Here is a 23,610-nt window from a genome sequence, read left to right as displayed (position 1 = left end):
ATCAGCAGCAGACCAGGGTGTTTAGACATCTCAAAGTCATTGCCTGGCACAAATGATAAACTCCTGATGATGTTAGACACACAAATGCAACGTTTAGACAACGAATCCTGCCAGTCTAGAAGTGTGCAGAGGGGCGTCTCGTCTTTACTGTGAGGTTCGTCCTCCAGGATTTGTATGTTTCTGTGGCTCTGAGCTGGACTAATGCCAAATGGGAATTTACCGCTTTCCTTTGCCACCTCCACATTTCTTACTCCCTCCTCCTCTGCCAATGAGCTGGGTCGTGCTGAAAGCATGTCGTCCATGGTAGCCGTTATCCTTTTCTCTGGAGGACTGTCAGATGGAGGGGATACTCCCTCTCGGGTGACTGGGTTGCTCTCAGCTACAGAATGTTTTCGCAAAATAGAGTTGCAAGGAGCTCGCTTGTGAGTCAACGACAGCTCCATTTTGCTTTCAAAGTGGGTTTGAATGTGTTCAGTGGTGTCTCCCCCACCAATCCGCCAGTGCAGCAGCCCGCTCTCAAATTCCTGTACCCGGCCAAGTTTGTCGGAATAATCTACCACAAATGGGTCATTCTTCTGCACTATCTTGACTGGAAGCTTGTCAAATTTACTAACTAGCTTTTCCTCGTTGCTCTCAAGAGGCGCTGTGGCTTTATTTGCAAAGGCAGCCTCCTCCTCCCCTTCCTCTTCCTCCTCACAGTTAGGACTCTGTGACTCCTCTTTATCCCCCTCTTCAGGAGGAGGACTCGAAGATTTGCTGACCCTCTCAGGATCCAATAGTGTTCTTTGCCCTGGATCTCCCACCTCATATTCCTTCAGGATTCCAAATATTTCTATCAGGCATCGTCGGAAATATTCCACTAGTAGCTCCAACAACCCTGGCAGCTGCAAGGGAACAGAACATGAAATAAGAAAGTGCAACATTTTCTTGCCCCTAAAGACAACTTTGGCTTGATGCAGACATAATGCCAAATCATAGTTCTTTCTCCCGTTTGTGTCAAAACCACATTTTGTCATTACATCCAAACTGGAAAACTGCTTGAAAACCATGCCCAAACCTTTGTTTACAATTCTGGTTTGCACTTGCCCTAGAAACCAGGGTTTTACCATAGTTTGAATGACAAGTGCAAACCATAGTTTGCCAGCTCAGACATAATGGGAAAATATGGCTTACCGCAAACAAAAAAGGGAGGGGAACATCACAGGGCCCAATGGAAAAAGTAAGTGCACAAGTTCTAGGCTCATTCATGTAGCACCAAACCAGTTTTATGTTACATCTGAGCCTAGTTTCAAACCTGTAAGTTGAAATGCATATGCTAAAATACAATCCAAACTTTCAATGTTAGTCTGTTGCACTAAAACCAGAGTGTCTTGAACAACCTTTAAAGAGTCAACAAATTTAATATAGCTTTTATGAATAAATGCCCTGTATATCAGGACCTCTGATAAAGTGGACTAAGGCCCCAAGTAAATTGTTTGGGTCTTTGTATTTATTAACTCGCAAATCCTAACCCTAGTATGTCCTGGGCTGCAGCATTGTTGATATTTTGTCTTATCCACTCTTCACCATGTTTGTGAACTGCCCTGATTGTTTGTGAACTGCCCTGAGACCTCTGGGTATAGGGCAGTGTATAAATTGAAAACAACAACAACAACAACAACAACAACAATGCCCCAGCACTTAAAATTACACCAATAAGAAAAAATTGTGTGCACTTACACCCGACAGTTAACATTCTGCACAGATACAGATACCAGTAAAGTAATGCAAATTTGTCTAGATTTACATACTTTATATAACTTTGGTACTTATAGTCATACAGAGGGACAAGAAGCAAAGACAGGAAAGCATATGGCCTGATTTCTGGAAGCCCTATCCACCCCCAAAGATTTCAAGCCTAATATTTCAGCCCTAAGGACATTAAATGATTCTCAAGATGCTGAATTCCACACTATGCAGAATACACACAGCCCAAACTTTAGTCACATTTCTATGTTAATCTATGTTAATCTTTTGCTCAGGTCTTTCAATTCCACTTTTATATTTTATATTTCAAAGCCCTGTCTCCTGGAGGTGTCAACTCACCTGGCTAAGGTTGAAGGTCATTATGCTGTTGTCATCATACAGCAGGATGTTTATGGTATCCAAAGCCCACGTACTTTCAGCCAGTAACCCAGATTTCAGAGACATCATTACTCTCCATGCTTCAGGTGTTCCTGCAACATAGAAACACATTTGATGCAATTTCAACTCCGAGAATGAAATGAAACTAAACTGTCCCTGAATCCTGCTTTCTACATTGTACAAATACCAAAAGCAAGTCAACCAGCCAGGTGGACTAGACTTGAATTCTCATTCCATAAGGAATCACCCTTGCACAGATCTAAGCAAGCTCTTGCATGGCTCCTATTGATTTCTATTGGTTGGCAAAATTCCCTGTGGAGTGCATCCAGCACATGAAGGGACACTATACATAACCACAGCAACCAAGACCATCTATTTCCAATCTATGAGTCCTTTCCCTCATTATAATGTAGCACTGAGGAACTCCAGGCCTCCAGGCTTGACAACCCTCATTGGCCCTTCTCTGCCCATGACACAGCCCTGATTGGCTCTGCTTTGTGTCCTCCTCTAGTGATCTTACCTGGTTGGAATGTGCCCTTGAATTGTAGTAATACCTCTTGCTTGCCTGGATGGAGTGGTGTGTCCAACCCCCAACCCCCGGATGTGTGGTCCTTGGAAGGTTGCCCACAAGTGAACGCAGCCCCTCAGGCTGAAAAAGGTTCCAAATCCCTGCATGAGTGATACACCAAAGGGTGCCTTGTGGTCTGGCACACACCACTCTCCCATCAACTCAAGGGAATGAAAGCTTAATTACCAATATCTTTTGTGGTCAGACGTCGTCTTTGTTTCATCACAGGCTGTGTAGCTTCCACTGATCCAGGTGGGAATGTGATGTCCCGTCGTATCATAGGAGGTTGTACAGCTGCTGGTGTTATATGTGAGGCAGGGACAGGAGGCCCTGCCTTTTGCATCTTCATTCCTGAGTGCAGGAATGGAGATTTACTTGGAGAGGTGCGGTTTTCCACTGGTCTGGGAAGAGGTGCTGGACTAGATACCTGAGGAATGTGATTCTGCATGCTGGGTTGGGTCTGGTAGTTGGGCTGGGGCGGCCTTGTCATTGGGGGCACAGGGGCAGAGGGCCCATAAGGAGGCTGGCGGTTTCCATGAGAAGGCCACGGTCCTTCGTGATTAACCCTCTGATCCGGATGTAGCATTTCATCTGTTCGATTCACTCCATGATATGCAGGACCCTGGGGTGCAGAACCAGTACTCTGCCGGTTGGGATAGCTGTAGCTCATCTCATTACGCCCTTGCCACATGGTGCCCTGCTGTGGGCCCTCTGGAGTGGATTGTATGGGCCCACCCATCATCTGAGGAGCAATATTCTGCTGTGTGCTAGAGCCTGGGGGAGCAGAGACTCTCTCTCTGACAAACTGGAATGGGAACTGGTTCTGCGGCCCAGCAGCAGGTCGGCGATCTGTGGCAGGATATGTGTTCGGATACTGGTTATAGATTTCCTGCTGTGAAGAAGGCTGAGCAGTTTGCTGCTGGCTTGGTTGTTGGGTTTGTGCCGGAGGCAGCTGCTGTTGAGCCTGTCCCTGGCCTGTGCTGTATGGTACGTTGTACAGTTCCCCTTCATGTCGTTTGGCTGGGGGGCCATAGTTGCCATCCATCGGTCGCTTATAATTCTGGAAAGAAAACAAAAGCTGGCAATTTGTAAGCGGCTCTCATTCTAAGAGAGACTATGGGCAGGAACCCATACAGTATTCACAGAACAGTATGAAGTCATCAGTTTCCTGTCATCCTACTCAGAACTGTTGTCTGGTGTACCAGGGTTTGGTACTAGAAGCTTCAAACCTGGTTATCTCCTTGTCCAAAATGAACAACTGTACTTTCTGTACAGAATCTGTTATGTAACTGGTTCAGGCTGGAAGAGGTTTTCAATAAAGTGCATTGAAAGCTAACCTTATTTTGCCTCCCTCTCTTGCCGTATACAGGACTATATCAAAGCACTTTGGAGATGGCCATGATTTCCTTTATATACTAGGAGGGGAAAACACAAACACTATCAAGTCTAAGACTGGGAACTGGATGCAATTTAACTTATGACGCTGGTTTTCATAAGCCTTGCTCACCAGGGCCCATTGTACTCGATCACATCAGTAACTGCAAATTTGACTACAGCCACATGGCTCCAGACAATAGAAATGATTTGTGGCAAGGGGTCTGTGGCAAGATAAGAATGTGCAGAGTTATGCCAAAGGAAAAAGAGTAAAAGGTGCCCATAGCGAACAGCTGGTTAAGCTTCTATAACAGGGCTTTTATTATTAATATTTCAACCTTCAAGTATCCTGCTATGATAACATTATTAAGGCAAAGCTATTAAGAATAATCAAATCCTGGATTTTTTTTTGTTATAGACCAAGCTTTACAACTGTAAACACCTTCTCATCCAAATGAGACATAATTATATTCCAGCCTTGACTTCAAATAAGAAGATAAGAGTATATACTGCCAAGACTGAAAGAGAACCCTGTACCCAAAATTACACTATGATTATGCATATTAAGAAATACAGAAACTGAATTCTATACAAAAGAGAGATCTTTGAAGGGTGGACACCTACCCTAAATTTCCTGAACTAAGATTTAATTTAGCTCTGCTACATTTTAAAGATAATATTTTTGCAGATAGGTTAGAAAGTTAGTTCTCAACTAACAGAAAAGATTCTTTGTTTAGCATGAATATGTTTTAAGTTCCCTCTGCAAAATCCACAGCACAATAGAGGCAAAGCCCAATTAAGGCCTGCAGATCCAGAACAAATATGGGAACAGTTCTAGACAACTCAGGTGTGCTTTGGAAGATGACCCCCTTCCCCCTTCCAGCCAGGAAATCCCAGCATTAGTTAAACTAAACCAGTGACTCTCAAAAATGTTTCTCTGGGCCACACTTTCAGGATAATTTTTTATCACACGACACCAAATTTTTTATTCATAAGAAATACATTGGAAAACAAGAAGAAACAACTAGCAGTGCTTGATTTAACACAGAACACAACTACTTTATAATATGATCATAGGAAATCAGGAAAGCATAAAACAACGCAGCTACATAAACCATTACCAAAATATAATTATAAACGAGCCTTTTACATATGTAGCTTAAGTATGTATACAAACTCAATGAGAAGTGTAAGCTTGCTTTTGCCGGATAATATCAGTTATATTAGGTCTAATTTGAGAAAAACAAACTTTCATCTCATCAATGCAAAGAAGTGTTTCTCTTTTCCAGGCTTCCTCAACCTTGGTCCTCCAGATGTTTTTGGCCTACAACTCCCATGATCCCTGACTAGCAGAATCAGTGGTCAGGGATGATGGGAATTATAGTCTCAAAACATCTGGAGGGCCGAGGCTGAGGAAGCCTGCGTCTTTTCTGACCTTTCAAATTTGTCAGAGCTGAAAATCTCTGTTCACAACAATATGTTGCGGAGCCAATAATATTGAATAGAGGCATGGATACTGTTTCTGATTGTAAACCCCCCCCCCAATATTTTGATACCATACTACAATGAAATATTCAAATGTTTATTTTATTGTCCTTGAATCTTCCCACCGCACTTGCCATCCTCTCATGCCACTCCTTTTGAGAACCACTGAACTAAACCATTACTATCCTTCCCTTCTGTGACGGCTCATAGGTTGCAACCACCACAATCTTTATCAATTGACTTGCAAAACCTCAGGGAGCTCACCTGCTGTTGTGGCTGATATAGGGTGGTTTGTTGGCTAGGAAAGGGGCTGCTGGAGGATGTACCTTGAGTGGGAAATTGATTGCCATAGGAATCATGTCTGCAGAAAAGATGAAAGTATTAGTTTTCTTCCCAGATGCACAGAACACCATGGAATTCTATTGTGACTGTATTGTTGACACAATAGAGGCGTACTGGAACCTACCGCTGTTGTGGCTGCTGAGGATATCGGCTTGGGGAGTACATCCCTGAATCAGGAGTGGAAGGCATGATGTTGGGCTGGGGTGTTCCGGTTCCTAAATTGGTTTCAGGTCCCATTCCAGCTTCAGTCCTGAAGGAAAACACAGCACACCCTCACTCTATAAGCAATTCTAGCCCTCATCTACAAAGAAAGAATCTAACACAGGGGTGGGGAGCCTGTAGCCCTCCAGATGTTGCTGGACTCCAAACTCCCATTATCCCCAGTCAGCATGGCCAGGGATGGTGGGAGTTGTAGTCCAACATCTGGAGGGCTACTGTTTCCCCATACTTGACCTAACAGCACAATCACCACTGCAAATAAATATAACGCATGTTACAGAACTCTTATTTAACCCAGGGCTCTCTTTGCCTTCTGCAATTCTGTACAATCTTGTACATTTTGTATAGAATTTTAAATTTCTCGTCCTCATTGTCTGACAAGGTGGGGTGGTGCTCATGCAAGGCTCCATAGTTCAGGAAACAGAGTCCAGCCATCACCTCATCTGTCACATCTTCTAGTCCTATTCCACTAACACCACAATCCTTCAAAGCCTGTCTTGCCCATATCCAGCCCTCCTGCCAGTGACATACACCTGAAAAACATATTCACCTGTAAACCCAAACCTGAGACACATAAATTCTGTGAAAACTGGTATTTCTGAGAGAAAAATGTTGTGTTCATTTAGCAAACATTTGCATAACTGTGATTTGCTTGGTATAGCAGCATAGCGTCTGTATGCGTTTTAATTTTTGAGAACTGCCTTGTTCTTGGAAAAAGGTGGGATGGATGGATAAAATCAATCAATAATAGGATCAATGCATCCAGGGTGAATACTCACCTCACTCTCTCATAAGGGCTATAAGGATAATGCTGCCTCTGCCCCATGGCCATATTAGTCATCCCTGGACCTGTAGCACGATTATAAGGATCACCCATACCACTGTTGGGGCCCTGCCCTGAGGACATAAAGGGATCACTTCCTGAAAGTGGAGAAAGGAAACCATCAATCTTCAGCAGGAAGACATGAAGCTATATTCGACATGAAATTAAAGCTATTTTGTTCCAAAGCTACTTTCATGGGATTAGAGAGTTTAATGGCTCTGTGCTAGAATATGAAAGATAACATCACCTTTTCTCATACTGCCATATGGATCCTTTGTTTCATAGGACATGCGACCCATCATGTCGGAAGTATTCATGCTGGGCTGGTACCCTGGGTTTGGAGTCATGGAATTCCTCTTCTGGAAAGTAGGGTCACTGCCATCGGGAAAGGTGTCCTGAAGACCTACTGAGTTACTCCTGGAGCCAACAAAAGAAGGAACTGTTTTAACAAGTAAGTCAATCAATGCAATCTAATTAGAAAAGCCACAGCCAGGCACAGCAGCCTTTAGGCATTTGTCAGTAGTAGGAAGTTGACTGTGCAATACCTGATGCCTTGCAAAGGGGGCATTTGACTGTGTGGCGTAGATGCAGGAGTTGGGGGCTTCAAGTCTCCTCCTTCTGCCATGGAGCTACTGGTGGACTGAGGTGTCTGAGGGCCCTGCATGGAGCCTGAACCAGCTGCAAGTAGAGAAGAGAGGCATCAGAAGCTACTAAGAAAAACCTTGAAGGATTTTATAGCAATGCAAACTCTCAAAGGTGGTACTTCTTGAACAGGGAAGCGCAACATCCTGAAATCCTAGGATACAGTGGTGCCTCGCTAGACGAAAATAATTCGTTCTGTGAGTGTCTTCATCTAGCGATTTTTTTGTCTGGCGAAGCACCAAGGCAGAAAGTGCTTTTCGCGGCGGAAAATTTTTTTCCCCCCGTCTTGCGAGGCAGCTCCATTGACATTTTCGTCTTGCGGGGCAGCCTTCCGCTAGCGAATGCCTTTCGTCTAGCGAGTTTTTCGTCTAGTGAGGCATTCGTCTAGTGGGGCACCACTGTATATTGGGAGTCAATGGTCATCATTTTTATAACAGAACTTGTTCTTTCCTACACACCATAATGCCTGTGACTATTAACCCAAATTTGCTAGGCTTAACTGAAAAGTGCTGTGAGCTAGACCACAAAACAAAGTCTCCCAGGAGAAACAATGTTCTGAGCTGCATCTTTAGGCAGAGAGGCAATTCCACATCAGTATGGTCCCATTTTGGACATGACCAAGAAAGGACGTGACGGCAGATTAAACACCCAACTCTTAGTTCCAGCTCTTCAAGTAAAAGGTTCTAAAAGCACAGCACAGGGCATCTCCATTGGAGCCTTCCCAGGAAGTCCAAGCCAAAGTCTTCTATAGAAGGCTAAGGAAAAGGGATCAAGCAGCTACTCTGGTCTGTTTGACACAACACCACTGCAAACTGTCTGAAAATCCAGGTATACAGTATCAAAAAGCCAGCTGTGCAGTTTATTGAGTTCTGCTGTTCCAGGCCAACCACAGCCTCTAATGGTGCCATCTCTCAGATTTATACACTCCTACTAGCAGCTAGCGAAAGCCAAACTCTTAATTAAGGTTTCCATTAGTTACCATTTTCGGCACTGATATCCCTTGCCTCAGCCTTGCAAGTTGATGAGTCATTTCAGCTATTCATTAAAATCCTCTAGAGGTCAGCTACAGGTCATGTTTGTTTACGCCCCACCTTCCTGGCACCCTCTCCCTCTGCTCTGCTGCTCCCTCCCAGTCTGGGGACATCTCTTGAGAAGGAAGGGTAGAGGCAAGCCCAGCAGGGAGCTTCATTCATAACCCCTCCCCTCACACCCTCTCCCCATTCATTAGCCTTTCAGCTCCATTCCGTTCCCCTGGGAATCCAACAAGCAAAGTCGCTGCTGCATTCTAATACACTGACATCAGCAGGAAGAGGTTTCGAGACATTCCCTGTGTCGCTGCCATTTGTTGTTCATCCCCACCCCCTGCTGTCCCTCCCAACTCACAAATTTACAAACTGCTGGAGGGATGCCAATTCCATACACTGTGAATTCAAGCCTAACTGGCTGCACTTCCCAGGGCACATGTTGCCAGCCATTCATTCATAACCAGGAGCCAAAAAAAAAAAAAAAGCTGAAAGGGATTGGGGAAGGGAGGGGGAATCGTGGAGGAGAGTGAGAGAGCAAGCTTATGCTGTAACAGTCCAGGAGGCACCATCTAACACACAAGACACTACTTGTGCAGCACTGTAAGGAGGAGTTTGGCACCACAAATGCTTTAAGGAGAGTGGCAAAGCAAATCGGGACCTAGTACCACAAACCCACACACAATAAATAGGGGGTTTTGCTGGCTAGAGAACCCTGGCATCTTCCACAAGCGAGCTGTTTGCTGTAACTGTGGGTTTACCCCTTCAGATATACCCCTAAGTGCACAGATCAGCCCCATCCAACCACTGGAACATGGCTTTTTCCAGCCACAAGCATTAGCTTTTCAACAGAAGCCAACAGAAACCAAAGCAACACAGGACATTTAATTAAAAGAGGCTTGCAGGTAAATCAGTCAAGCACCAGTTTTTGGAGCTGTACACCTCTTAAAGGGGTAATAAGTTCTAGAGAGGCAACAACAAGGAATACTGTGGCACTTTGGAGGTTAACAGCATTATTGCAACGCAAGTGTTCAATGGTTTCCTGTCCCACTACAGTTGTTGGTCAACAGAGCAAAAATGAGCTGGGTGTGTTATCACCAATTAATGTACTTGTGAGTTTTTAAATGCATACACAACCTCACCCTTCAAACACACTTCCCTGGAGAGGCTTTACAATAAAAATGCAGTAAGAAGATGTATACAATAAATGCAGCAAATGAAACCTACAATTGTTTTTGAGGTGGTGGGTTAGGGATTATGGGTTTTATGCAACTGAGTTCTAGAGCAGACCTATTGTAATTAATGGACCTTAGTTTGCCATGTGTATTTATTTCTACTGGTCAACCCTGAACAGGACTAGGACTGGATATAACCCTATGAAACCGCAATGCTGACAGCCAAAATGACACCTGTATCCCTGATGCCTCCATCATAATTTGCCACGGGGACATCCCCTCACTCATGTGGTGTGGGTTAGATAGTGTGTCACTTGGATACTCCAAGCAACATGTTACCACACATTCTCACAACAACAAAAATTACTGTCCAGGAAGTTCAGGTTCAAATGATGCTGTTGCTATGCATCCCCTCCACTAAATTTACTCAGAATAAGCAGCCACAATATTTGAATAGGAGGACCAAAGTTCCCAGGATCAACCTGTGACATCTTTAGTCAAAGGGATCATGGAGCAGGTAATGGGAAAGTTCTCATCAGACATCCTGGAGAGCTACTGCCAGCCAGAGATGACAACACTGGATCTGATGGACAAATCACCTGTTCTCATGTAACACAACTCCTAATGCATTTTTGGTTGGCTGCCGGATGTCACTCCTATCTGATACGTCAGCCCTCAAAACCTCTGACATGTCAACTGTTCTCCATCATGCTGTGGTGAAGGAAGTTACTTCAGAATGTAGCTACAGGCATTCAGTGCTGCCTTGTTGCAATTCTTTAATATGCCCCCCCCCCATCAATTTCCACAACCTTGATAGTAATACTGTAGCTGTGCTTGCAACTCATGTTAAACCATGGTTTACTGAGCAGGAAGGAGCCACTGTAAATTCTCACCTCCTCCCCCTACATATGGCCAGGAGTATAATAGATGATCAAAGTTCTGAGAAATTTTCACGAAACAAGGATTGGTGAGCGTAAGTCAAAAAGTAAAGCCAAAGAACTTCTATCATAGCAGTGTTGCCGTAAGAAAAAGCAGTGCTTAGCTTCACAGTGAAGGGGTGGGGAGAAACATCAAGACAGCTAGTACTGTATGATGAAGAATATTAATATAGCAGTAGCAGTGTATTTAAGCCAATTGTTATGTCTTGGTTTCCATTTTTCTCATACTAGTCCCACCCTTCACTGCAACAATCCCAGGTTGCTAGAAAAGTCACAGCTATGTGGTTTGCAGATACAATGAGTACCACAGGACTACTAACAAAAAAAAAGACATTTAGCACAGACCATATTTGGCCCATTCAGTTGAGCAGCATGTTTTGATTGTACAGGTAGCTGTGTAAGGACACAACATTATACGTAAGAAGTTAATGATATGTTGAAACCAGGTCTTCTCATGTTTTAGATCAGATACCAAAAAATTTGATCCAAACCATGAACCCATGAGAAATCTGCTATGTATCAGCACTAAATATATTATTCCAGCCTTATAAAACATACTTTTGGGTTCTAAACAACAAGGTGTCAAATTTGAGACATACAGCAAGATATTTTCAAGTCTTAAGCGAACAACAGAAAGAAAAGTCAACTGTCTCTACATCAGTGTATAATCCCAGCATGCCATCCTTTATCTGAAAGAGCTATCCTGCCTGGAGCAGGCAAAAGCCACCTCCAGTTCTCAACCATGCTCTAACACCTTTACAAATGTAGAAAGGCTGCCTGGATAGATCACATTTGTAAATATGCCTTTTATGCCACAGTTCCACATTCTGGTAGAGTAAGGACCCTGTTGAGCAATTGTGATACAGTCATACCATGTGTTGTGTACGCTCCGTGTTGCATACGTTCGGGATATGCACTCCCCCCCGAAGTGTTTTCCAGAACATACGGGCGTGCGCGCGACCGCCGGATGCGCAGAATGGTTCTGCGCACTTCGCGCATGCACAGAAGCGCTCAAATCGCGCAACTTCCGGTTTTTCGGGGGTTTTTTTTTTAAACGTGCGTTCGAATTACGCATGCCTGCATTACGCACGGCAACCCGGAACGGATCGCGTGCATAACCCAGGGTTCCACTGTATATTCATACAGGGTGTGGCCTACTAGACCCTGATCTAGACATTGCAAGACTGGATGAATTCAACACTTCAGAAGTCAAAGTTGACTCACCTGGAGATGGAGGCTGTATTTTGGGTTGTGACTTCTTTGAATCAGTTGCAAAGATGTCTGGGGGAGGATCTTCTCCTCGCTCAATCTTGCACTCAAAGGCATAGAGACACTGGATGTACTGCTTCTTCAGAGAGCTAGCTGCACTGCTGGAGGTACCCACATTCAAATTGGTTGCTAACTCACGCCATTTCTTGTTTTTGTTAACCTGCACAAAGCCAGAAGGGCCAACTTTTAAATCCAAGTCACATCTCCTTTCTAAAGCATGCTACAGGCAAAGTGATACACTTCTCAAGTAGTGTTTAGGAAAGTAAGGAAACTCAAATACAAATCACCAGTTTCCCCCCTCCTAACAAAGGATTAAAAAAAAAGCAATAGCAATTTACTGTATTGTCCATTTTGGGGAAGCAAATATAAAAACACAAGTTCAAGAGGGGAGGGAGCACTAACAGTAGTATTACCCCAAATTGATGTAGTAATGTGAATAAAAAAATCTGAAGCAACCTATCAAGAATTTTGTGTATCAGGACTGGGAATTTATGAATTAGATGTGGCCTTGTGCATCCCTCCAGGGTTAATAAGATAACCCTGTGTTGTATGTAAGACGGACCTGAGAAAGGGAATCTTAACAGATACAAGCTTAAGTTAACTCACTTGAGTCAGCCCTCCGATCTCCTTCACAGAGACATAGAGCCGATACAGGTCTAGGGGTTTCCGGCCCACTGCTGGAAGATTGGTCATGCCCATTGCTTTCTCTTCAGCGAAAGCCAAATAGCGATCTACCCACATCTTTCTTTCTGGCTCACCACCCAGCTCATATAGTTTAGTAATCTTTTCATTTGTAGTAGTAGAGGAGCTGGATTTCTAGAGAAAAAAGAGGAAGAAGCAGAGTAGAGAATCACACATTAATTTAAAAGCAACCTGAGAATAGGTAGGTCCTCGGATATAATCACATAACACAGGAAGAGAGAAAAGCAGTGACACCATTCTGATGTAGGCACGCCCACCCTACTTCACTCTAAGTGCATTGTGGACATCTAGGTTAACATCAGTTGTACAATAATTACAAACTGGTCCTTTACTGCAAAGATGAACTTGACATTGCAGTTTAGTAACATCCAGGTTTCATTACTGCAGTGCATCATATGTACAGCTGTCTCTCTGAAAACTTCGCAACTATTTCAGAATATGATAGCCAGGTCATTAACTTGTCGTGAATCTTTTATCTCTTGGAATCAACAAATTACATCCATACTCAAATACCTTTGTGGTCTTCAAGTTTGTTTCTGGGCACAATTCAAAGGGCTGGTATTCATCTCTGGAGGTTATGCAGGTTGCAACTGGACAGTGGACCATGGCTAAGGGTTATGCCCAAATGATGGAACACCACCTGATGAGTATATGTCTAGTCTCTTTTTAAATCTTTTAGGCATGAAGTAAAATCTGTCCTGCTCGTCCATGCATTTGTTGATTAATGATTCTGAATTCATATTAATTAGCTTTGTTTCCATTATTGTTGTCTTACTGTAGTCTCATTGTTTAGTTTGAATTAATCTCAATTTTCTGCTTTATTTGATGGCTACCAAAAGTGCCTTGAATTTTCTTTTTATAATGTTGGTACTGATGTGCTGATACTGTCTTTGCTGCTTTGTTTACCAATACAGGATTTTGGTTAATTTGTTGGTTTGGTTATTTTTGTAAGCCACTTTGCATACTGGGGGGGGGGGCAGGTTGCAGAAAGGCAGTACAGGAAGAAATTAAATAAAATTGCATGTATGCTACATACAAACTAAAACACTGCAAAAACAAGTCTTATAAAAAGCCAATATAATGGGCTCCAGCAGAAAGACATTATCTTATGGGTGTTGAAAGAGTTAGATAATTTTTACAAACAAAATGTCACAGGAGTTTTGGGAAAGCTGCAGCCTCATTGAATCCTTACGGAGAAGAAGCCTGGACTCACCAGTGACTTTTCCTTTCATAAACCACAGAGAGGGGTATGCACTGAGATCCAGCGCCGAGGGCCTTCTGGCGGTTCCTTCATTGCAAGAAGCAAAGCTACAGGGAACCAGGCAGAGGGCCTTCTCTGTAGTGGCACCCACCCTGTGGAATGCCCTCCCATCAGAGGTCAGAGAGATAAACAACTACCTGACATTTAGAAAATACCTGAAGGCAGCCCTGTTTAGGGAAGTTTTTAATCTGTGACTTTGTATTGTATTTTAATATTTGTTGGAAGCTGCCCAGAGTGGCCAGGGAGACCCAGCCAGAAGGGTGGGGTACAAATAAATAAATAAATAAATAAATAAATAAATAAATAATAATAATAATTATTATTCCAAATAGTAAAACTTTCTCGGAATTGTAAGGCATGACCCTATTTAAGTTGTTCCTCACTCAGCTCCCAGAAGAATCAAGATGCTATGAAGAGCAATCTTCAGTAAACAGATATTGTATGTTTCTGAAATGCAGGCTGCTGAATTGTAAGTTCACATACAGCAAGGAGAAGGACCAGCATCCATGGACTGGTGCAGACAAGCATATTCACTGGAATGTCCAACTTCTCTCACAAACATCAGATCTTCTGGCAGTAAAGGAACCAGTTAACATTTCTGGTCTCTCACAGCAAAAGGCTTAGTAATGAAGAACACCAACCTGGTGTTAAAAGACCAGTCAAAGCAAGTTCAGCAACACTGTGAGAATCACAAAATATTCTGTCTTTGAGCAAAGAAGCAATAATGGAAACAAGTCAATGAAGAGAAACTAGCAACACAACCATTCAGTAGAGAGACAACCAAGGAACTAAGAGTTCTGTAGTAGAAGCAGGAGGTTATAGAGATGGTAGAACTTTGTTAAAAAGCATGAAATGTGGATGCAGGTCAGCCCGGTATTATCTGAATGTAGTTGTACATAGGCCAAAAGGAAAACCTCTTGACAATGACAAACTGGCCTGGGGAAGAAGTGAGGATTTAGACAGAAAGAGAAGCTCCATTGTTGTTAAGAGTCAGTAAGAGATGTAGGAAACATCAGGGGTGAAAAACGGAACACCCACATCCAGATGTCTCCTAATTCTGTTAGCCAACTTCTCTTTGGAGGAGCAAACTACATGCACTATGTCACAGCAACAGTGTGAGACATGGTGCTTGCACAGCTTTGAGTTTTAAAATAGAAAGAAGGGGGTGTTAGTATAACTTTCAAGCAACTGATCAATGATAGTATGCAGATTTTTCCAAGTCTGGAAGCACATGACCTGTTGTAATGCACTTTGAGATGTAAGGATGAATATCTCTTTGCACTCCCATCATGTATCAGGCTAGTGGCCACCATCCAAGCAGCTGTTTCGCTGGTGGCCCCCAAGCTCTGGAATCTGTTACCAATGAACTGTTAAAATCTCTCTCTTCAGGCAAGCCTTTTATTATTAAGATGTTACTTTAATGCTAGCTGTCCATTTTTTAATCTGTCACTGTTATTGGTATTACTGTCATTTTATCAATAACCTTTATACAAATCAGATAACTAGTCACAAGTCTTGGACCAGCATTAGTTAAAGTGAAAGGCATTTCACCAAACAAAGGCAATGCAAGAAGACTTTAGGACAAACTAAAGTCAGACAACTAGTGGTCAAAGTTGCTTCCTTTGTCAGGGTCAGAATCCTCAAGATAACTTTGCTGTCTATGCAAGCTCCCAGCCAAAGAAGTTGGTAATCAGTTTTGATAATGTTCCTTTTGGGCTCCTAAAATGTCTCAAGTCGAACCCATATGGCATTCTAGCCACTACCTAGGCAGATTGTTCTTCTCTTACTTCTCTCTCACTGCAGGAAGATTGTACTGCAGAAGAAAAGGCAACAGCTGCCTCAGGAAAAACACTCCCAGGGAATTATTTCATTTAAGAGACAGGGAAGGTTCATTTGATCCAACTTACGAGAGGATCACTCTCCCCAGTGAATTTTAAGAGTAGTTGAATAAACTTTTTTTGGGGGGGCATTTTTTTAATGGGACTAGGCAATGGCCCAATTGTCTGAGCATTAAGAAAATGTAAGCAAAATTTCTTTGTGAAATGTACATTGAATTTTTGCATTAGTCCCTTTCTTTACGGCTCCAACCTCTAGCACTTGGAACTGCAGTCTTTAAAGCAGAAAGTTGCGGGAGGTACCAGGTAGTCAAAGTCTAAGAGCAGTTATGAGTTTAAAAGGAACCAGGCTTATTTGCCACAGAGTTGAAAACAGACCCTATCTAGCCTAGTAAAGATCAATGAAGCTAACTTGCTTAGCTATGTTAGTATTTTGCTACAAGGAAGTCTGAAGGGCACAAGGAAGACTCTCTGAAGCAATAACTATGAGGCTCTTTGTTTAGTACTGCAACAGCACTACTGTAGTTGTTAGATCTGCTCTACTATTCCTTCACTATTCCCCTACTTTGTTGCAATTAAAAATAAAAAGGTATGGGGAGAATCCTGCAAGGCCTTTTGGCACCAGGATGACAACCTCCCGGCCACTGCCCTATTTGATACAATTGACAATTTGAGTTAAGATCCCATATTCAAAGTTGTTAACCTTACAAGTAGGTTGCTACTGTAGAACACTGAAGAAGTGAATTCTCTAAGAACCAAATGTCTGGCAGAAGAAAAATATAAAACCAATGCTGTATTTCCCTTATCATCAAAATTAACATTTGAGGGTTAGAATAATCCTTGAGGGAAATATATCTCTATTCCAGATTGGTGAAAGTTGAGGTGCCAATGTAACATGTAATATGGATGAGACATCCTGCATAGAATGTCCAAGGCCACATCTACTTGGGCTGATGCAGATGTAAAATCAGAATATGAGCAGGCCACAGATATGATGTGCTTCCTATCCCCTTATCTACTCTGGAGCCAATTCTCTCTTTCTTCCTTAACCATAGTTAAGTGTTTTGGTGACACAAACATTAGCTATAGTTAAGGCTAACCAGAGTTTCCAGTTAATAAGGATTTCAAACCCTGTTTGCAACAACTCTTTCTGAATCCCACCCTCACCAGAAGAACTATACACTAATTCAGGTTGGCACTGAAGGACATATTGGAAATTTTGCCATTTTTTAACAAAAAAAAATTAAAAGTTAGAAATCAGGTCCTAAAGACACAGAAGATGCATGAAGCTCTGGTGTCCGAGCATCCACAAATACTTTTTAATAAAATTCTCGCACAGCATTTTGTCATTTAGATCTGAAATATGATTTGTTGCTTCTGTTATTATTATAAACACTGCTACAAAGCTCTCATGGGGGAAGACAGTTGACTCCCATAACCGGGAATACATTTCTGTGCATCGTTGAAAGCTGATCTGTAAGCTGGCATGTGGTTGGCCATTCCACACACTGGAAATATAGACTAAATGCATAAGATACTCTACTCTTAATTCCACAGAGAATGTCCACTAGTGCAACAAAACGCAAGCAAAAGCTAGACTAAAGTGCTTTGGAGTGAACAGCTTTGTATAGCTGTAGAGCTCTTCATGCCTTAGGGCCATGATTTATCGGAGGTAAACCCCAGGCAAGAGGTGCAATACACATTACTTAATAAAGGAGAATATTACGCAGGCATGGTCTAAGTGTGTTCCAGGCACAATCCAACAAGCTTCAAAGAACCCTATAAATGCTTGGGTGTTCTCTGAATTTGCACAAACAAGTGCCTCATTTGGCAATCATATGAAGTTGGTAGTGTAGCTCTCTACAAGGAAATGATGTTGTTCAGCAACAATATGGGTGGTAAAACAAGAAAAGTCTCATACTTTCAACATAACCAAATCACATTAGAGTCAAATGCACACTAATAAAATCCAGCCTCACATTTCTTTAAAAACCAGTGCTGACAAACTACCTCCCAATCTCTGCAGCAGCTACAGAATTTTTTTTTACCTTCGACTTGGATTCAGTTTTGGGAGTTCCATCTGCCTTATTATTCATTTTGGGAGCTGGTGTTAGTTTAACATCCCCGAGTCCCATCATCTCAGGACTTGCAGCCATTCCTAGAGAGTCAAACACCAACATGAAAATGTTTTTCAGCTTGCCATTCAAAAACACAAAGAACTTGGGCAGAAAGACTGGGTACAGCATCTTACCTGCAGAATTGTTGGCCATATTCCCACCCATTGGATATGGTGGGCCCTGGGGATTGAGCATGCCAGCCATGCTATTAATTCCTTGGCCATAGGGAGGCCCAGTTCCCATCATTCCTCCTTGGTTAATATGGGGATAACCAGATGGCCTAAAAACAACACAACTATATTAGAAATAGTCAACTGTGTACATTACCAGTGAGCACTTGGCTAATAATGGGATTTTTCCTGATTAAATTCCCTACACAAACAGGTAGACTAATTATCTTTCTCTATAGTGGGCATTCCTTAGTGTATCTCTGACTTGCTGGGTGGGTGAAAAAGCGAGACTCAGATCTGGGCTATTGAGGAAAGTTCAGCTCTTCTAAGGTTTTGAGGTTTGAGTTCCTTTAGTATCAAGATACAGGTGGCAACCATTTTGTGTGGGGGTTCCATTCCTGGCACCCACGTGCATTGGTGGAACACATTAAAGTGCACCCCACCCCATTCCATCCTCATTTTGCCTTCTTCCAGGTTGAAAAGGACCCACCCATTGGCGATCACGTGTCAATTGGAAATGCCTAAAATTGGCACAGCCCTCTTCCCCAAGCTTCTCAATACTGTGTAAATTGCTCACTGAGTATACATGCTCCAGATGCAACTGAAGCAGAGGCCTTCCCAACACAAGGCAAAAGAAACCCATCCCACTTATTTTATTGTCTCTTCCAGGTAACATTGGATAGCAGAAAAATGAATTCCATTATAATCCAACAGAAGACACTACCCAACCCATCTGCATTCCCTAACCCCCACTGGTTGTCAGTTTGTTTCCAGAACCAAATTAAGGTGCTGATGTTAGTACCACATTTGCTCGAATATAAGCCACACTCCCCCCCCCCCCAAATTCTGACCGTGAAAAGTTAAAAGTGTGGCTTATATTCACAACCTTACAAAACTTATCCAGTGTGCAGTTAGAAGCACAGCAAAGTGGCGCCCACCACGTACATAGTCCCAAGTCTAGGGAGAGAGCAGCGAAGGGGAAAGGCCGCCATCAACGCAGCGTGGCTCCCCCACCCCCGCCCAGAATGCAGCCAGGAGTGTGAGGCAAACAGCGCCAGGAGCACAGCAAAGATGGTGCCCGCCCCGCACATAGTCCCCCGTCCTCTCCCCCAAGGCCGGGAAGGGACAAAGCAAGGGAGGGAGTGGCTTTAGGGGGGTATTGTCTTTTTTGTCTTTTTTCCCCTTGACATTTAAATGTGCAGCTTATATTCAGGCCAATGACTTAGGCCACAAATATCTGTGGCAGCCCCTAAATTGCGGAATTTCCTCCCCACAAAGATGTGTGTGGCATCTTCATTATGCAGTTCCTGCTGTAAGATGAAGATGTACCTCTTTACTCTGGCCTGCGGCACTTAATATTATATATACAGATACAAATGTATAGTTCCACCCTATTCTTGTGACTGTACTTTGTTTTAAGAGTGTTTTGGTAATAATTCAGTGCCAGTATCTGAGACTGCCTTTGCCTTTTCTGTATTCAAATAGGGTGATTAACAGTATTTTACTCTGGATTTAGGGAAGTCTATGATGACTTAGAGGCATTGTTTTAAAGAGCTGAAATTCTAGGAAATTCTGTTACAGAGGTAAGGGGTCCCCCATGGCTTACCTATTCTGGATTGAGTTGACGGCAGCAGCATGCATAGCAGCAGCAGCAGCTTCTTGCGCTTTCCTGCCACCTGGTGGAGGACACATCCCACTCCCTACTTGGGGAGGCATGTTTGCCATGTTGGGTCCATAGGGCCTATTCCCCATGGCAGCATGGCTCAATCCTCTCCCTGGAGGAAGCCCAGGATAGGGTGGTACACCAGTTTGACCATGGATCTGACTCCCTGCTCCCATTGGGTTCATGGTTCCTCCCATTCCTGGGGTTGGGTAATTTGCATTGGGCATAGCATTGTAGTTTGGCTGCCTGGGATATCCACCTACAGAGAAAAGGGGAGCATAATCAGCAAGACTAAAGAATATCCTGGCAATTCTTGCATTTGCATCCTGAGTCTGCATATTACAAGGCAAGATAAAAGATGGGAGAATGTTGGCTTCACAAAATAGTGTCCTGATGTTAATCTATTCCACATCAGTATTTACTTACTTACTTACTTCTCTCTCTCTCTCTCTCTCTCTCTCTCTCTCTCTCTCTCTCTCTCTCTCTCACACACACACACACACACACACACGCCACAGCTACATTGCAATATCAACCACAAAGCAGTACCCACATTATGTGGAGTCTTTCCATGCATCATTCCACCAGAGATCTCATGACTAAGTTAATCAGCTAATCATTGTCAAAGGCTGGACTAATCAATAATAATCCAAATATTAAGATGACTAGTTTATTGGCCAAGTATGGGACACTGGTGAATAAATTAAGGGCTATGAAGTGGAGACAAAGTCACACTTAACCCCCCTCCATTTCCCAAAATTTCTAAATGAATACTCAAGCACACATTTTTTAAATCTTCTGTTAGTGTTTTGTGTTGATACTTGGTTTACACCTAGACACTCCCAAGTTCAGATTCAGCAATAGTGGCAGAACACACCCACCCTTTAATTTAATCCAATAAACAACATCCATGATAAAAACTGTAAGCACACACTTCCTAGGTCAAGAGACAAGACTGCTCATGCTTTCTACCCATGCGTCTCATTGTCTTAAGCAGGTGTTCTTTATCCAACCACAGAAATAACACATGTTCACTGCTCATGCATTTTATTTGAAACACAAGTGTAATGCTCTCACCTTGAGGCCCGTATTGACCTCCCTGAGGTCCATAACTGCCCATGGAATTTTGTTGGTAAGGTCCCATCCCAGCATGCATCTGTCCTCCAGAAGACTGACGTGGAGATAAGGCTGATCCAGGCTGAGGGGAATTATACTGGGGCATCTGTGGAGTCCTCTGTATGTAACCTAATTAATAATGATTTCAAGGGATATTGTTATAAAAGCAGGCTATGCAGATGTAAACACATTTTAAAAAATAATTAGTTCTGGAAATCCTAAATTCTTCATAAATGACATGCTTGGTAAAGTTTTCACATTAATAGCTTGAAAACTTCAATGACAAATTCTCACATGGTAATTCCCTAGTCTTATGATAACTGTGGCACAGCACACACTTATTTTGTAGCTGTCACTTTGAGGCGTTATTTATGATGACTGCTAAGTTATCTGAACCCACTGAGAATAGTGAGAATGGCGTGGCAAAAATGAAAGAAACATGGTACCCTATTTCAATGAATAAATAGAACAAGCAACAGCCAGCTGTACCAGATGCTAATGACAAATTTGCATTGTTCCCACCGAACTCTATAGTTAAGAGGTAACATTTGAGTTTACTGTTGGGCACCTTTGCACCTATTTTGGACTACCAACTCCCATCAACCCTAGACAGTATGACAATGGTTATGATTATGGGAGTTTGGAAATCGCCAACATCTGGAAGGCATCCGGTTGGGAAAGGCTGTTGTAAGCAATAACCTGAGGTGGAGTGGCAAAAGGAAAACAAGTATGTGTGTGTGTGTGTCTGTATCTAGCATAATTTGGAGAATGATGCAAACTGCACCATGGCAAAACTAATTTTGTCACAAAAGCATTATATGTGCAAGTATGTTTCCAGTTCACATTTCACATTAAGGACTGTCCCAATTCCCTACTCTAATTCGTAAATCACCATTTACACCTTTCATGGAAAATTATCATGTAAAAGCTAGGCATGTGCATCAGGACTGATCCATGAACCACTGAGATGTCTGTTATATACAAGAAGCCAGGCAAAACAGCGCAACTGTCATTGCACACATGCACACACCTCTATCGGGGGTTATGGTTGACTGATTCATGGAGGGATGCAAGATGCTGTCTGATTGGCCACTAGGCGGTCGAGGTGGCATCTGGTTACCTGCACAACAAAGAAAAAATTGATGGTGAAGAACCGCATTTCACCCCACTGCCCACTAAAGCAGCTCAAAAAAAGGCAAACCTGAAAGTGGTACAAAAAGTGGCAGGAACAGAGAGGAAAGTAGGTGGAGCTACAGATGTGGCTCTTGCCTCTGTAGAGTTACCCCCAATGTACACATTTCTATACCCACCACATACTTCATCTAGTTAAGCAAGCAGTATTATCATAGTTAAAGAACTCATTTCAGCCAGGCAAAAGCATTCAAGGAAGCCCCAAAGAAGGCCCAGTGCAGAACGTGGCCTTGGGAGAGTCCCATGTACCTGATAGAGGCTCCTAGAGGCTTGCATTCAGCCAGGCCTGAGGTTCCCCACCCCACTTATAAAGAAAGAGATTTCTGGCTCACAGCGTGCTTTATCCCTTAAAGATGAAAGCATGTAATAAAATGTATTTTATTTATCCATAAATAATTTTTATTCTCATTCAGAAACAGTGAACCAAAGAGGAGAGATAATGAAGTAGACCAAAGTCACCCAGGACATGGGTTCTTAACTCATGTCTCTACCCCATATTTATTTGTAATGTATTGCTAACATTGATATTCCACCTTTCCTCTACATTGTTCTATACCACCACCACCCTGACATCCTTTCTTCCTCACAATAACCCTGTGAGGTAGGTTAGGCTGCAAAATAATGAGGTCACTGACCCAAAGTCACCCAGAGAGCTATATGGCTGAATAAGGATTTGAACCTGGGGTTCCTCACTCCCAGTCAGACACTCTAACCACCTTTCTAAAATAAGCAGTTTGTTAAAACTAAGAAGGTTGTGCCTGTAAAAAAGAAAGTTTTACCTGGTACTGCAGCAGGAGACAGTGGGCCAGAGCGTGACTGAGCAACACTAGCAGGAGATCCAACTGGTGAAGGGGAAGGTCCTCTGATGCCTGGCAAATGAGGAGAGGTATGTGGAGAGAAAGGAGACTGAGCAGGGTTACTCTGCTCTCCTTGACTGCTAGAAATCCCTGATGTGCTTACGCCAGGACTCAGTGCTCCTTCTGTACCCATGGGCAGATCGTCTATTGAACCAGAGAGATCCTATAGAGACACACAAAGGAAAGCATGTCACAACAAGAAGAGAGAGACTGCTACTATACATATATCTACTACAGAATTTATGAGATTTTTCCTTTAGACAAAGACTTAGGTTGCTATCAATAAGGAAGGCTTCAACATAGTTCCAGGTAGAAATAAAACCTTTAGATGAGCAATTTCCACAGTTGCAACAGTGACTTATGTGCTACCAAGTGGATCTGGAAATTGTCTGATTGTAACCAGCAGTGATGAAATTTTGAAAATCTCGGACTACCCTCAAAGAGTTCAAGAGGGGCTGCTACAGTCCATCACGCCCAACATCTCAATGAAACAAACCTAGTGGCATCCTAAAAATAAAGGTAGTATTGCCCAATTCCCAGTTTTGACTAGCCTTTTGTCAACCTGGTGCTCTCCAAATTTTTTGGACTACAACTCCCAACAGACCCAGCAAGCACAGATGCAGTCCAAGACATCTGGAGACCACCAACTTGACACTGAAAAATCTCATCTTTCATAAATCATCAACTTACAGCCATTATACTGCTTTTTACAGCATT

At 42.9% G+C, this 23,610-nt stretch overlaps 1 protein-coding gene across 2 annotated transcripts in view; it reads right to left on the bottom strand.

Moving 5' to 3' along the window:
• The window catches only part of ARID1A (AT-rich interaction domain 1A), a 91,070-nt gene that overhangs the window by 2,160 nt on the left and 65,300 nt on the right, over positions 1 to 23,610 (bottom strand). For both annotated transcript variants that reach the window (XM_033157844.1, XM_033157843.1), the window contains exons 5-20: positions 22,816 to 23,056; positions 21,876 to 21,965; positions 20,807 to 20,974; positions 19,673 to 19,988; positions 18,031 to 18,176; positions 17,828 to 17,937; positions 12,588 to 12,797; positions 11,937 to 12,141; positions 7,481 to 7,613; positions 7,183 to 7,352; positions 6,892 to 7,033; positions 6,018 to 6,143; positions 5,816 to 5,912; positions 2,879 to 3,752; positions 2,086 to 2,216; positions 1 to 884 (exon numbers count right to left, since the gene is read on the bottom strand). The exon at positions 1 to 884 is cut by the window's left edge and continues 2,160 nt beyond it. In XM_033157844.1, coding sequence (XP_033013735.1) covers positions 1 to 884; positions 2,086 to 2,216; positions 2,879 to 3,752; positions 5,816 to 5,912; positions 6,018 to 6,143; positions 6,892 to 7,033; positions 7,183 to 7,352; positions 7,481 to 7,613; positions 11,937 to 12,141; positions 12,588 to 12,797; positions 17,828 to 17,937; positions 18,031 to 18,176; positions 19,673 to 19,988; positions 20,807 to 20,974; positions 21,876 to 21,965; positions 22,816 to 23,056 — 4,043 coding nt within the window. The remainder of the gene's footprint in view (positions 885 to 2,085; positions 2,217 to 2,878; positions 3,753 to 5,815; positions 5,913 to 6,017; positions 6,144 to 6,891; positions 7,034 to 7,182; positions 7,353 to 7,480; positions 7,614 to 11,936; positions 12,142 to 12,587; positions 12,798 to 17,827; positions 17,938 to 18,030; positions 18,177 to 19,672; positions 19,989 to 20,806; positions 20,975 to 21,875; positions 21,966 to 22,815; positions 23,057 to 23,610) is intronic.

Source organism: Lacerta agilis, chromosome 8 (assembly GCF_009819535.1).
Source record: "Lacerta agilis isolate rLacAgi1 chromosome 8, rLacAgi1.pri, whole genome shotgun sequence".
Lineage (NCBI taxonomy): Eukaryota > Metazoa > Chordata > Lepidosauria > Squamata > Lacertidae > Lacerta > Lacerta agilis.
Note: the sequence above shows the minus strand (reverse complement) of the source record. Positions and strands in the feature narration are given on the sequence as shown.